This window comes from Pongo pygmaeus, chromosome 1, assembly GCF_028885625.2.
Source record: "Pongo pygmaeus isolate AG05252 chromosome 1, NHGRI_mPonPyg2-v2.0_pri, whole genome shotgun sequence".
Taxonomy (NCBI): Eukaryota; Metazoa; Chordata; class Mammalia; order Primates; family Hominidae; genus Pongo; species Pongo pygmaeus.
Window position 1 is genome coordinate 87,397,162 of NC_072373.2, and position 13,024 is coordinate 87,410,185.

Genomic DNA, 13,024 nt, shown 5'->3' on the forward strand with positions numbered 1-13,024 from the left:
GAAAAAAAAGGCATTCTGTATCTTTCATCTCCCCATCTAAAATTTAATGGTATGAACAATGTTCTAAACACCTTTTAACTTTTCAAGATTTGGCACAGTTTCTGGCTCCAGTAAGTTAAATCACTATTTGCTGCTGTTACTGTTCAATCAAAAGCAGTGTTTAAAGTTTAAAATGAATCCCTAAAAGTTAAAACAAATGGAATACGATGAACCTAACTGTATATCACATTGGTGACATAACTATATACAGAAAAGAATTATCCCACTGTTACCCAACTGACCTTAGAACGTAGTGCTTTGACTGCACATTCTTAGTAGGATATATTCTCAGGACAAAGAAAAGAGAATTGCTAAGAAATCTTAATGCTCAATAGTTATGTTGCTAGTAATAATATTGGTATTGCTTTTTGAATAACAGGATGAAGAAAATGCTGTTAACATTGTTAGGAAACATGATATTTAGCATAAATAATAGAGATGAAAGTATAAAATCAAATTTAAATAAAAACCTTATCTTTAATTTGAATTGGAAGTAACAATGTAAACTCATAATCTTTTTCTTTTTAAATATACATATTTCATTGCTTTCTTCCACTGAAAAATCCAAGAAACCATGACAACCTATTAGTAATGAGCATCCCTACTGCCCAGTTTGTGTTCTCTAAATACCATTTCCTACTAAAAGGAGTCAAGATTTCTTGAAGAAATGGTTGATTCCATGTCAGGTGCTGTACATGTTCAAAATGAGCTTGAAATACCTTGTTCTTTCAGAAAACGAGAAAGTTATCAAAGGCTTCTAGGGTCAGATCCAAAGAGCAAAGATCTCCCTTAAAAATGCAAACTCTAGGCTGGGTGCAGTGGCTCACACCTGTAATCCCAGCTCTTTGGGAGGCCTAGGTGGGAGGTTGGGAGTTCGAGACCAGCCTGGCCAGCATGGTGAAACCCCGTCTTTACTAAAAATGCAAAAAAAAAAAAAGCCGGGTGTGGTAGCTGGCACCTGTAATCCCAGCTATTTGGGAAGCTGAGGCAGGAGAATCATTTGAACCTGGGAGGTGGAGGTTGCAATGAGCCAAGATCGTACTCCAGCCTGGGCAACAGAGCAAGATACCATCTCAAAAAACAAAAACAAACAAAAAAAAAAACATGCAAACTCTAGCCAAAGACAGCACAACTTGAGTATTAAAAAGAATAATGGCCAGACACGGTGGCTCACGCCTGTAATCCCAGCACTTTGGGAGGCCAAGGCAGGTGGATCACTTGAGGTCAGGAGTTTGAGACCAGCTTGGCCAACATGGTGAAACCCTGTCTCTACTAAACATAGAAAAACTAGCCAGGCACAGTGGCAGGCACTTGTAATCCCAGCTACTTGGGAGGCTGAGGCAGAAGAATCACTCGAACCCGAGAGGCGGGGGTTGCAGTGAGCCGAGATCACACCACTGCATTCCAGCCTGGGTGACACAGCGAGACTCTGTCTCAAAAAAAAAAAAAAAAAAAAAAAAAAAAAAAAGAAGAAGAACTGCAATCAATTAAACATTAAATTGATAAAAAGCAATGAGTTTATAATGATACCAAAAAATAAGGGTAAAAAACAAAATTAATTAGACATTATTAAGGGTTGCTACGGTATCAAGTCATTACTCTGAAAATTAACAATTAAAGGGGAAAATAAGTCACATATCCTGCTCTTTCGATGTGATTTCTGAGTAAACTGGTGCATGAAGAATAGTTATTCTATTCGGAAGAAATTCAGCTAAGAAATGCAGAAAAAATAAAAGAATTAGAAAATCATCATTTAGCAACTCCTAGTGAAATAAATAATTCAGACAGTGGTTACTGATGGAGGATAAAACTTAAGGAAAAAGTTCATGAGGAATCAGAAATCAATCTTAGTATCACGAAAAGTGAGAGGATCTAGCATTACATCCCCATGATGAAGTTCAGCATAAAATATACAACACTATCCATAAAGAATTCTTGACAAAAATAAATATAGAACTGGAATCAAATTAACCTGTAGATGTAAGCACCAGTCATTAGGAATGACAGAGAACAGAAGCTCAAGTAAAATGACACCACAGAAAGCCGTCAGCCAAGCCAGAATCCATTTAAAAAGAAATAAAAATGGAAGGAATTGTTTTAGATTAAAAGAGACACAGAGCAAATAGAATAAAGAAATACACCAAGAGATCCTTATTTTGATCCTTATTTGATAAAGCCAACTGAATTAAGACATTGTTGGACAGTTAGTCATACTTGAATATGGACAGGATATTGGGTGGTATTAAGAAATTATTTAATAATAAAGGTTATTAGATGTTATCATGGCATTATACCTATGAAGATGATGCTATTTTCTTAGATGCAGTCCAATTATTTGCTAATGAAATCAAATAGTATCTCACATTTACTTTAAAATGCTACAGCCAAAAGGAAGGAATAGGTGAAACAAATATGGCAAAATATCAGTGTTTAGTAAAGCTGAGTGATGGGTGGTTTATTGTTTTCTTTACTTTTGTGTATATTTAGAAATTTTCGTTTAAATATCTCAGTAATGCTTAGGTGTGCTTTTCCTTAACAGCACACTTGTTAACTACCTTAAATTATATAAAATTTTTAACACACTATACTGTCATTTAAAAACATTCTTTCTAAGAAGAGTTACATGAATATTTTTTTCACTTCCATCCTCATCCCATCCCCTCCACAATTAAAACTAGCCACACAAAGGATTCACTGTATCCAGCAATGAGAAGCTGCCTGTACAAACCCACTCCTCTCAGAGACCTGCTAATGAGAAGTTCTGGGCATGTGCATTCCTCCTTCATCACCTTTCTCCCACTTCCCAAAGAGGACCTGAGCTCCCTACCTGATTGGAAGGTGATCTCACTGAACATCATCCAGGTATCAGCAAAATGGTATTGACACTTGATGGCACTGGCCATTCGGTGGTGGAGAGGCACCGTGACAAACCGAGCACTGGGGTTGACGTCATCCAGGACAAGGGGGAAGGAAATGGCATTAGGTTCCCACTCACTGGCTTCAGAGCGGAAGTAGCATTGTACCTCCTTAAAGATCTTCACACCTTTAGCAAACATGTTGTTGCAGTGGACCTGGTAGAGAAAGAGGCATGTGAGTGACAGGTTGGCCCTGCTAAGGTACATGGGGACACAGTGCCAGCCAACTCAGTAAGAGTCAAGACCTGCTGTTTCTGTGAGCACCACCCTTGGTGAATAGTTGGTGTTCTGCAGTCTTCTGGATTTTTCCTCCTAGGAACCTCACAGTGGCAGTGATAGTTGGTCAGGCCTTATAAAACCTGGGCTGCAACCCTGGTCACCTGTATGCACTGTCTGCCCTTGGCCACCTCACTTCATGTTGCTGGACTGCAGTTTTCTCATCTGTTAAATGAGGACTGTACTAGCATCTTCTCAGGCCCTTCCTTGCCTTGAACTCTCTTGAGTCTATAATCCTCTCAACCGCAGTTGCCATCTACCCTAATTCGAGCTATTCTGAACTGAGGTAAGGGAAGACTGCCATCCTGCTTCCTCCTAGGTACATTTCAGAGCCAGTCTTCCTCTTTTCAACGGGGCTAGGTGAGAAACCTGAAATAATATACAATCCAAAACAATTTCATCTTTTTTTTTTTTAGAAATCTCATTTCTAAATGAGAATACACATATTCTCACGTGTGTGTGTATCTATGTGTATAGATACACACACAAATCAGGGTAGATGGCAACTGCGGTTGAGAGGATTATAGACTCGAGAGAGTTCAAGGCAAGGAAGGGCCTGAGAAGATGCTGGTACAGTCCTCATTTAACAGATGAGAAAACTGCAGTCCAGCAACATGAAGTGAGGTGGCCAAGGGCAGACAGTGCATACAGGTGACCAGGGTTGCAGCCCAGGTTTTATAAGGCCTGACCAACTATCACTGCCACTGTGAAGTTCCTAGAAGGAAAAATCCAGAAGACTGCAGAACACCAACTACATATATATATAGTTGTATGTGTGTGTATATATATATATAGTTGTGTGTATATATATAGTTGTGTATATATATATATAGTTGTGTGTGTGTGTGTGTATATATATGTATATATATATGTGTGTATATATATGTATATATACACACACACACACACACACACACACACACAACTGTGCTGGTAAAAAGATAATCTTTGACTCTAAACATTTATTTTTTTCACCTGATATTAAAATAAATTAAAGCCTTTTTATGGGTCTTAAAAATCTGTGGGCCCTGGACACTGTGTTAGTGTTCTTAATGGATATGTCACCTTTAGCATCAGAACAAAAAAAAAATGAGAGCTCACTGACCTATTCTAACTCCCTTACACACAAATGGAGAATCACACCCTTAGAGATGAAGTGACTTGTGAAATGCATTTAGCTAGTTAGTAACAGAATGTGTCATTGAACTGGCATCAGCCTAGACTTTTTTCTAGCATGCCTTTTCTCTACCACACTATGATTTGTGCCTCCTTAAAGAAGTTCCACCATACCTGACCCCACTGACCTTCATGGTAGTGAAATTCCTGATGCGGTCAAATTCAAACATGATCTCAATGTAGCCATTGGTGGCACTCTCGTTCCGCCAGCCCACGTAGTCATAGCCGGGCCACACGTGGTATTCATGGGTCTGGGTGAAATCGTCCAGGCCAGACACACCATCGGTCAATTGGCCTAGCCCTTCTGTCATGCTGCTCAGGCCAGGAGAAGAGGAGGAAAAAGAGAGAGAAATCTGAGTTAATCACACATTCATGGAAGAGCTTTTACCCGGCATCTTTATTCCAGATTTTGTATGAGCTTATTATCTTGGAATTGAAGGATTGTAAATAATCAGATTTGTATTATAGTATTGACTTGTTTATCTTGCATCAATGGAGAATTAAGAATTTCATATTAGTAATTTTTATAGAATATTTGATGCTTACTCCTTTAGTAGTAAAACTTTTAAACAATATCTTATTTAATATGAAAAGGTTTCTATAATTTATTGCACCTTGCCTATTCTTACATACTGAATATGTCTTCACATAATGACTTAATATTATCAAATGCATTTGATTAATTAATTCATAGAGTAAATGATGAAATGGATAAATGCATAGAATGAATACTACCATAGTTAGTAGCACTTGCCCCATTATCAAATAAATGTTTCCAGAGCTTGGTGCTGACTCTCCTTTAACTACATGTTGTCATTGTTCAGTGAATCAATTTCAGAGAATCCAGTCACACTCTCTCCTATTCCACATAACCAACAACCCAGTTTGATATTAAACTAAGGGGGAAAAATATAAGCTCTAAATTTAAATAATAATTTCTATTTAATTTTAATTGAATTTGTAGGATACTAGACCCAGGAAGTAAAATGCATGGATTTCATGAGAATCCCAGGTACTGGATTTAGTTTTGTGTTCTAGCTTAGCAGCCTTTTTTGACTTCTGAGTAAGAGGCTCTATTTTAAAGGCTGAGTTTGCCAGAAGCCTGACTGCTGGATGGAATATAACTGCATTTATGCTTATTTGACTACTTGGAAAACACAAAGAAGCTCCTTCCTTCTTTTTATGGAGGGACAGAGCAAGAACCCATCATGTGGAACTTCTCTTTCCTCAAGCTCTGCATCTCAAGCTCTGGCAGATATGACACAAATCTCCCAATTACGAGATTGGGATACTCACCCTCAAGCAATAATGGGTGTGACCCTTGAGGTTTATAGCCAGATCAATAATATGTAAAATTTGTGAATCGCAAAAAATAAAAAAATACTAAGGGTGATTATGCCAGTCTTTTAAAATATATTTAATCATTGAAAATGTTTGGTAAATTATAAAATTTGCCTGGCCTTATCCACAGTGACCAGAGCCTGGATCTCCCTTCCAAGGTTTTGCCATCTTTTTCTTCTCTCTACAGATCAGAAAGCTAGGAGAACATAAGTTTACTTGCAATAAATATATTTCCCATTATCCCCAGAAAGATAAATCCCATGAAAGTCTTATGAAAAGCAACAGAAATTAAAAGGAATGCCTGTTCAGTTCCTCCTTGGTCAAAATTAAATCAAGTGAAGAAGGGATAAGAAAACAAATTTTCAGTGTTTATATACTTTAGAGTTATTAAAATCACCAGTGAGCATATATTATCCTTGAAATTGTTTTAAATTAAAAAAGTAACTTTTGCTAATATGACTATTTCCTGAGACTCTGATGTCATCTCTCAGTGGCTGAGAGGATCTCTTCACTCAGCCACCTCCACCAGATATTTTATTACCTCAATTATTAAATGAAAGCCAATGATGTCTACATTTTTTAATTTTTTTATCTTTCCTCTGGAGTTCAGAGCCGTAATTCCGGCTACCTTCCTTATTTCTCTACTGAATGTCTTGTCAGTCTCATAGACTTACACCCCAAACTGAATCCATCATCATCCTCTACCGATCTAAATCTTTCTCCTTGGTTTCCCTTTTCCATAAATTATACTTCTCTTTCATAGTAACAGAAAGTGCTTGCTGCACGGTAAGCACTCAAAATATATTTGTCAAATAAATAAATGTCATCCCCATTGTTTCAGTCACTTAGACCGTCAAGCTTCATCTGACCCTTTTTCTCACTCTACTGTCTTGCCCCATACATCCAATCAGATTTCAAACATACCCTAAATGAATATCTCTTCCTCATTCCCTACAGTCATGGTTATGGCCTTGGTCATTAATTCTTTTTACTTGGCAGAACTAAGAGTTTTAAAAGGTTCCTCATAGCCTCCTCATTCCATTCCAATCTGACCTTTGCATGCTGCTTGATTAATCTGTCTAAAGCACAGCTCCAATCATGTCCTTCCTCAGCTTTAAAAATCTTCAATGACTCATTACATTAATGATAATGTTTATGAAGAACAAGAACAACAATTTCTCCTCTTCCTCCTCCACCACTTCTCGCTCCTTTTGGTTTGACTTCAGGTTCCTTCAAGATATGGCATAATCTGCTTTGTTTTGCTTCTCCTGCACTACTTTGCCACATAAATATGGCCCATGGTTAAATAAACTGTTGATTTCTCCCAGACAGTCCCCTAAACTTTATAATCATGATTCCTTTTTCCTCATGCTATTCCCTCTGCCTAAAATTCCATTTCAAGATTCTGCACCTGTGAAAGTACTACCCATTCTTTGGGACCAGTTCAGATTTCATCTATTCTATCATATCTTTACTGGTCCTTCAGTCAGAAAAATGATAATTAGATAACAACTTATATGTGTATAGCAATTTATCTTACGAAATGCTTTTCACACACATTTTAATCCCTTAAGCCTTGTAGCAAACAGAAGTAACTTTTATTATATAAAATCCAGATGTTTTCATCCCCATTTTTGTGCTTTCCTACTATAGTTTACTTTTTCCTTTGAACCCCGGAGCAATCATAGGCTATCTCTTGCTCATATACTGGAATCATAGTAACTTATATTCTGTTTTAGCCCCTACTCCAAATTGTGAGCTCTTTAAAGGTAGGATCAATGACTCCATTACCTTTGAATACCTAACATGCCTGGCCAAATTCCTTGTATATAGTAACAGTTGATTAACAAAGGCTTATTAAATTAAACTGAATTCGGTTGATCTCTGATTTCTTCTATGCCTTGAATACACGCCTGTTGGGGTGTGACTGAGCGAAATTATGCCAAGACAGTTTAAGCAAAAAGGAAAGAACAGTGACTAAGAAGATGGAAAGGAAGTGACTAGGAGTAGAAGAGTGGATGAATCAGGTCTTCACCCAGGGGATGGCAGCTAGAGGGCAATAGTTCATTCTCCACACCTAAGCCAATGGAAGGCTGTAATTCCACATTCCCTTCCTGAGACTCACTAGTATCTCCTTCTCTCGAGCCCTGTCAACCTCCGTCATCTGGTCTGGTCTTCACTATGGACTGAATTCTCTCCCAGGCTCACTTTGCAGATACAGACCAAGCTTAGAGAGAAAAGTGTTAGTGTGGGCTAGAAGAATGGCAAGGCTTAAAGGCTTGAAGTGAAATGGGATAGGTGGGAGCATCCCGTACCCAGCCCTAAGTCCCTACTGTATCTGGTCACACTTCTTTGCCATGGAACTCCTTTGATCCACTTCAGGCTTATCCATTGTTCCATTCTGTTCTTCTCAACTCCAGCTTCTGCTATAGCCAGGTCAGTCTTGCCTTCAGCCCTGCTTTCTTTCTTCTGCTACCTTCTACCTACCTCCCTCTGCTACAATTCTCATCTTAACCTAGAACTTTCCTTGTCTATTGTAAGTCTTACTAGTCCCCTTTTTACAAATTTCAAAGCATTTATATGTATAAGGTCTATTCTTTCTGACTTCTTGACTTGCCCAGAGTATTATACTTATTACTTCAATTCTCTGGCCCTTTGTTTCCATAAGTAGGCCAATATTTGTGTCAGACTACATGTCCTGTTTTGAGGGTCAAAAATATGGCTATTATACTTAGAGCCATATCACAAATTTCAGCCCTTACTTTGTGTAATTGATTGTTTTCTGGGTAATTAACTTGTCTTCCTAAACTGGGCTTTAAGTTCCCTGGAAATAAAGGTCATGTATATTCCTTCATCTAAATTATTTCCAAATGCCTTGTACAGGAACTAAATAAATACTGATTGGTTGATTATTGATCCCAAGACATGATAAAATATTATTCTTTCCTAGTGGCCAATTTCCCATTCTAACAAAGTTTCCCAGGATTTACCTGTATCCAACAGCTCCATCATAGACAGAATCATTCAGATAAATGATGGAACCTCCAGGGAGTACAAACTGCTGCCCAGCTGGAGCATTGTAAGACACCAAGCCATCTGCAAAGGAAACACAGCCAAGTGAGTGCCTACTGCTCAGGCCTATTACCTCAGGGAACTATGTGAGTTTCAAGGGTACAAGCTTGCACAGCGTGTCCAGCAGGACTTCCATCTGGACACCCAGGGAAGACTTCGGAGGAGCGCCCCTCAGTGGCAGTCAACATAATGACTCTGAATGCATGACTCGGTGTGGGGCCCCAAGCCCTGAGTTAATGAGCAATGCTTCTGTCTCTATTCTTCCCAAGAGGGAATCACCATTCCAGGAGTAACTGATCCCATCCCTTTCTGATTTGATTGCCTTCATTTCCCAGAAGTTGGAGTTTTTAATAAAGTCTATAGGCTTCCTGGGCTAGTGACCTACCTAGCCAGACACAGCCGTAAAGCTCTACCCTCATGCACACATTCATGGAGTGGTCGGTGACTGGAATGAACCGGACAAATCTGGCCACAATGGGCGGCTCCAAGTCCTTTAGGAAAATGTCATAGGGGTTACTATTTCCATCCAGCACCTGAGGAGAGAGAAGAGAACGAGTGAAGAGGTGGTATTAAATCATGCTCACTTTTCTTCACCCCACCACCTTTTTGATGGGCTCTTTCTTCTTAATTCGAGGAGCAGAATGCATCTACTCTGCTTTCCCCACAGCCTTGATATTCCTTCCCTGCCTCCCTCACCCTGGGTCACACATTTACAAGGGCATGCCTGGTCTGTGGATACACATACCCACACAGACAACCTGTACACTTCTTCTCCTAGCCTAAGCCAAAATATGGTCTTGGGCATCCAGGGTCTGGATGTCTCTTCTTCCTACCTGTTTCCCATGACGGTTCCGCCAAGAGATCCAGCGAGTGCCATCCCGACTGTAATTGATCTTGTACATGGGGGCAAACTCAATGCCATGACCTCCTGCATGGCGCCCCTGGGTCCCCACCAGAGTGATAAAATGGAGGGTGTGCAAGTCAATCTGCAGAAACTCCTTCAGGTCATCAGGTTCCACTGGAATCTCAGGGCACCAGGCTCCATCCCCTTCTTCTGAGTCCAGCCTTGAGAAGTGAGGGTTGGGGAGAGAGGGAGTAACCATGAAATCATAGAGCTGTTTACTGGTTCACAGGCAAGCAGCTGCCCTGTACTAAGGGGAGAGAGCAGGATGCCCAGTCCTTATAAACATTTTGGGTTCTTGCCACAGTTTTTACTGTCACAGTACCCATTTGTAGTCAGATCCCTTTCCCTGGAGTACCATGAGACCCTGAAAGACAGTGAGCTGAGGCCTTCAGATCACACATAGCCTTCACTCCCCATCCTGATTTAGAGGTCTAAAGAGAAATAAAACTCTTCCCATTCTTCCTATGAATACTCCTATTCATGTTCCCCCATGAGTCATTTCATACCTCCCTTCCCTCTTTCAAACTCAGCCTAACAAAGCTAGCCACCATTTGCTCGGGCATCAAGTTATGGCAATAGGGAGGAGGGATAGTAGGGTCTCCAGTGTGGGTTATGCAATGCAGCAGGATGGGCATTGCCGACAAGCAAGGAGCCATAGAAACACATGGGGAGGATGAGGCGGAAGAGCGTGTCAAGGAAGTAGTAAATAATCTGGTTTCATTTTATTACCTTCAGGCTGAGCTACCACTGAGCAAAATTGTGAAGTTATTTTAGAGTTTACTTTGAGAACCTCCTACCACTTTTCCTCTCCCCTGGATTGCTCCCTTTTCTCACAGATATTACCCATTCATTTGTTGCTCCCTTCCAATTCCTCCAACCATCACTCTAGTCTTTCGTACACTAAGAAATTAAGGGGAAAGGTTCATCAGGATTGCTTTTCTTATGGGTAATTCCATTTTAATAAAATCAATACTTCACACCAAAATAATTAGATTCCAGGTAGAGTATTGGGTCCAACCAGTAGAGCAGTAGGAAGTTTATTGATGTACAAGACCTCTGAAATCAATCACCCCAGGAAACTGCCACACTCTCTCTGTGGGCAAGGATGGCCCTTCTATGTGAGAGATCCTTGAGAGAGAGGGAGAACTTGTTGGAGGCCTCAGTGTCTTGATGCTTTGCAGTGAGTGGTGCTTTGCAGTGAGTGATGTTTCATAGACCTACTGAGAAGAGGAGTGGATGCTAACTCCCAGCATCCTACATAATCCGCACCTTCCCATAGCTGCCGCTGTTGCCTGCCTCCTGCAGCAGCTCACAATGAGAAAGTCAGGGAAAGCAAATCCACTTCCTATCAATGAACCCATTCATTGTGGGTAATGTGGCCCTGGGGCCTCTGTGGTTGAGATAGGGCTGCCAGACCAGTACATGTGGCTAAGCCCTGAATTCTCTTCCTGAAAACATACAGAGCAAGACAGGCCCACTTGCTGTCTGTCCTTCACTCTCCACAGTTCCTGCCAGTAACACCACCTTCCCCAGCCCCTAGGGTCAGGAATCTGTGCCCAGGAAATCTGCTCAACCCCAGAACATGGACTTTCTTGATGTAACCATCCTCACCTTCCATATTTGGCAGCTGTAGACTCTGACCACTGACTGGAAGCTGTGATGTCCTCATCTGGAATCTGGCCTCCTGACATGCCCAGAGGATAGCGGCATATAGCTAGACCAAGAGAAACCAAAGAGAAGAGAGAGGACATGCTTTTATTTTTATTTCCAGAGCCCCCTAGGAAGAATATCACTGAATATTGAACAAGGAATAAGAGAATTTACATCTTCCTAAATTCCTCTATGGCCCCAGTTTGGCCACCCTGACTCTATCAGACTTGTCTTCCTGGCCCTGACTCCAAATTCAATTTGGGCCTCCAAGATTTGACTCCCAGCAAAATCTATATTTTGGTTCAAACTCTGAAAATCAATGTAATGCGCCAATTTATGCTTTGTACTTGGTAATAACCCCAGTGGCCCATCCCATTCTCTTATTAGCAGATGTTCACTTCTAATCAATTTCCTAACAGTAGTGAGGAACCCTCATTATCACCAGGCACCTTTATGATCCAAAGAATTATTTTTTTAAGTAGTTAATTGCATGAAAACTATAAAGCAAACTACACACTTGCCTACGAAGGAATCGAACATACATTTTTGGCCCTGGTTAGAACCATGTTCTGGCTCCTGGCTATAAACAATAACTTCTGGATACAGACTTCCACTTTTAACCAAAGACAGAGTAACAGAGACCAGATTTGCTCTCCAGTGTGAAACAACCAAAAAGGACAAAATACATGAAATATTATATTTTAAGATAATGGAGCATCTGACAACAAAGGACAACAATCTGAGAGTCAGGAAACAAAAAAGTTGAGCCCTACGGTGGCATCAGCTTACTGGCATGAGAGTGTGTCCAGGATACAACACAATGAGTGGGAACTCAAGCAGAGCCTGGAGAATTTCCTGAGTTGAGGAGACAAAAATGTGAGTCCAGAGAAGTAAAGGAAGCTAGAGTCTCAGGACACTGGGCTGCCAGATAAAATACAGTATACCTAGTTAAATTTGAATTTCAGATAAGCAACAAAAAGTTTTTTTTCTTTTTTTTAAATTATACTTTAAGTTCCAGGGTACATGTGCACAATGTGCAGGTTTGTCACATATGTATACACGTGCCATGTTGGTGTGCTGCACCCATTAACTCGTCATTTACAATAGGTATTTCTCTTAATGCCATTCCTCCCCGCTACCCCCACCCCACGACAGGCCCCAGTGTGTGATGTTCTCCACCCTGTGTCCAGGTGTTCTCACTGTTCAATTCCCACCTATGAGTGAGAACATGGGTGCCTGGCCTTCTGTCCTTGCGATAGCTTGTTCAGAATGATGGTTTCTATCTTTATCCATGTCCCTACAAAGGACATGAACTCATCATTTTTTATGACTGCATAGTATTCCATGGTATATATGTGCCACGTTTTCTTAATCCAGTCTATCATTGATGGACATTTGGTTTGATTCCAAGTCTTTGCTATTGTGAATAATGCCACAATAAACATACATGCGCATGTGTCTTTATAGTAGCATGATTTATAATCCTTTGGGTATATACCCAGTAACGGGATCGCTGGGTCAAATGGTATTTCTAGTTCGAGATCTTTGAGGAATCGCCACACTGTCTTCCACAATGATTGAACTAGTTTACACTCCCACCAACAGTGTAAAAGTGTTCCTATTTCTCCACATCCTCTCCAGCACCTGTTGT

At 40.3% G+C, this 13,024-nt stretch overlaps 1 protein-coding gene across 6 annotated transcripts in view; it reads right to left on the reverse strand.

The window, feature by feature from the left end:
* DDR2 (discoidin domain receptor tyrosine kinase 2) overlaps positions 1–13,024 on the reverse strand; it is a 153,501-nt gene that overhangs the window by 23,020 nt on the left and 117,457 nt on the right. For all 6 annotated transcript variants that reach the window (XM_054503331.2, XM_063649449.1, XM_063649446.1 and 3 more), the window contains 6 exons: positions 11,335–11,437; positions 9,653–9,884; positions 9,205–9,352; positions 8,738–8,843; positions 4,535–4,718; positions 2,867–3,110 (listed from right to left, as the gene is read on the reverse strand). In XM_054503331.2, the coding sequence (XP_054359306.1) occupies positions 2,867–3,110; positions 4,535–4,718; positions 8,738–8,843; positions 9,205–9,352; positions 9,653–9,884; positions 11,335–11,437 (1,017 nt within the window). The remainder of the gene's footprint in view (positions 1–2,866; positions 3,111–4,534; positions 4,719–8,737; positions 8,844–9,204; positions 9,353–9,652; positions 9,885–11,334; positions 11,438–13,024) is intronic.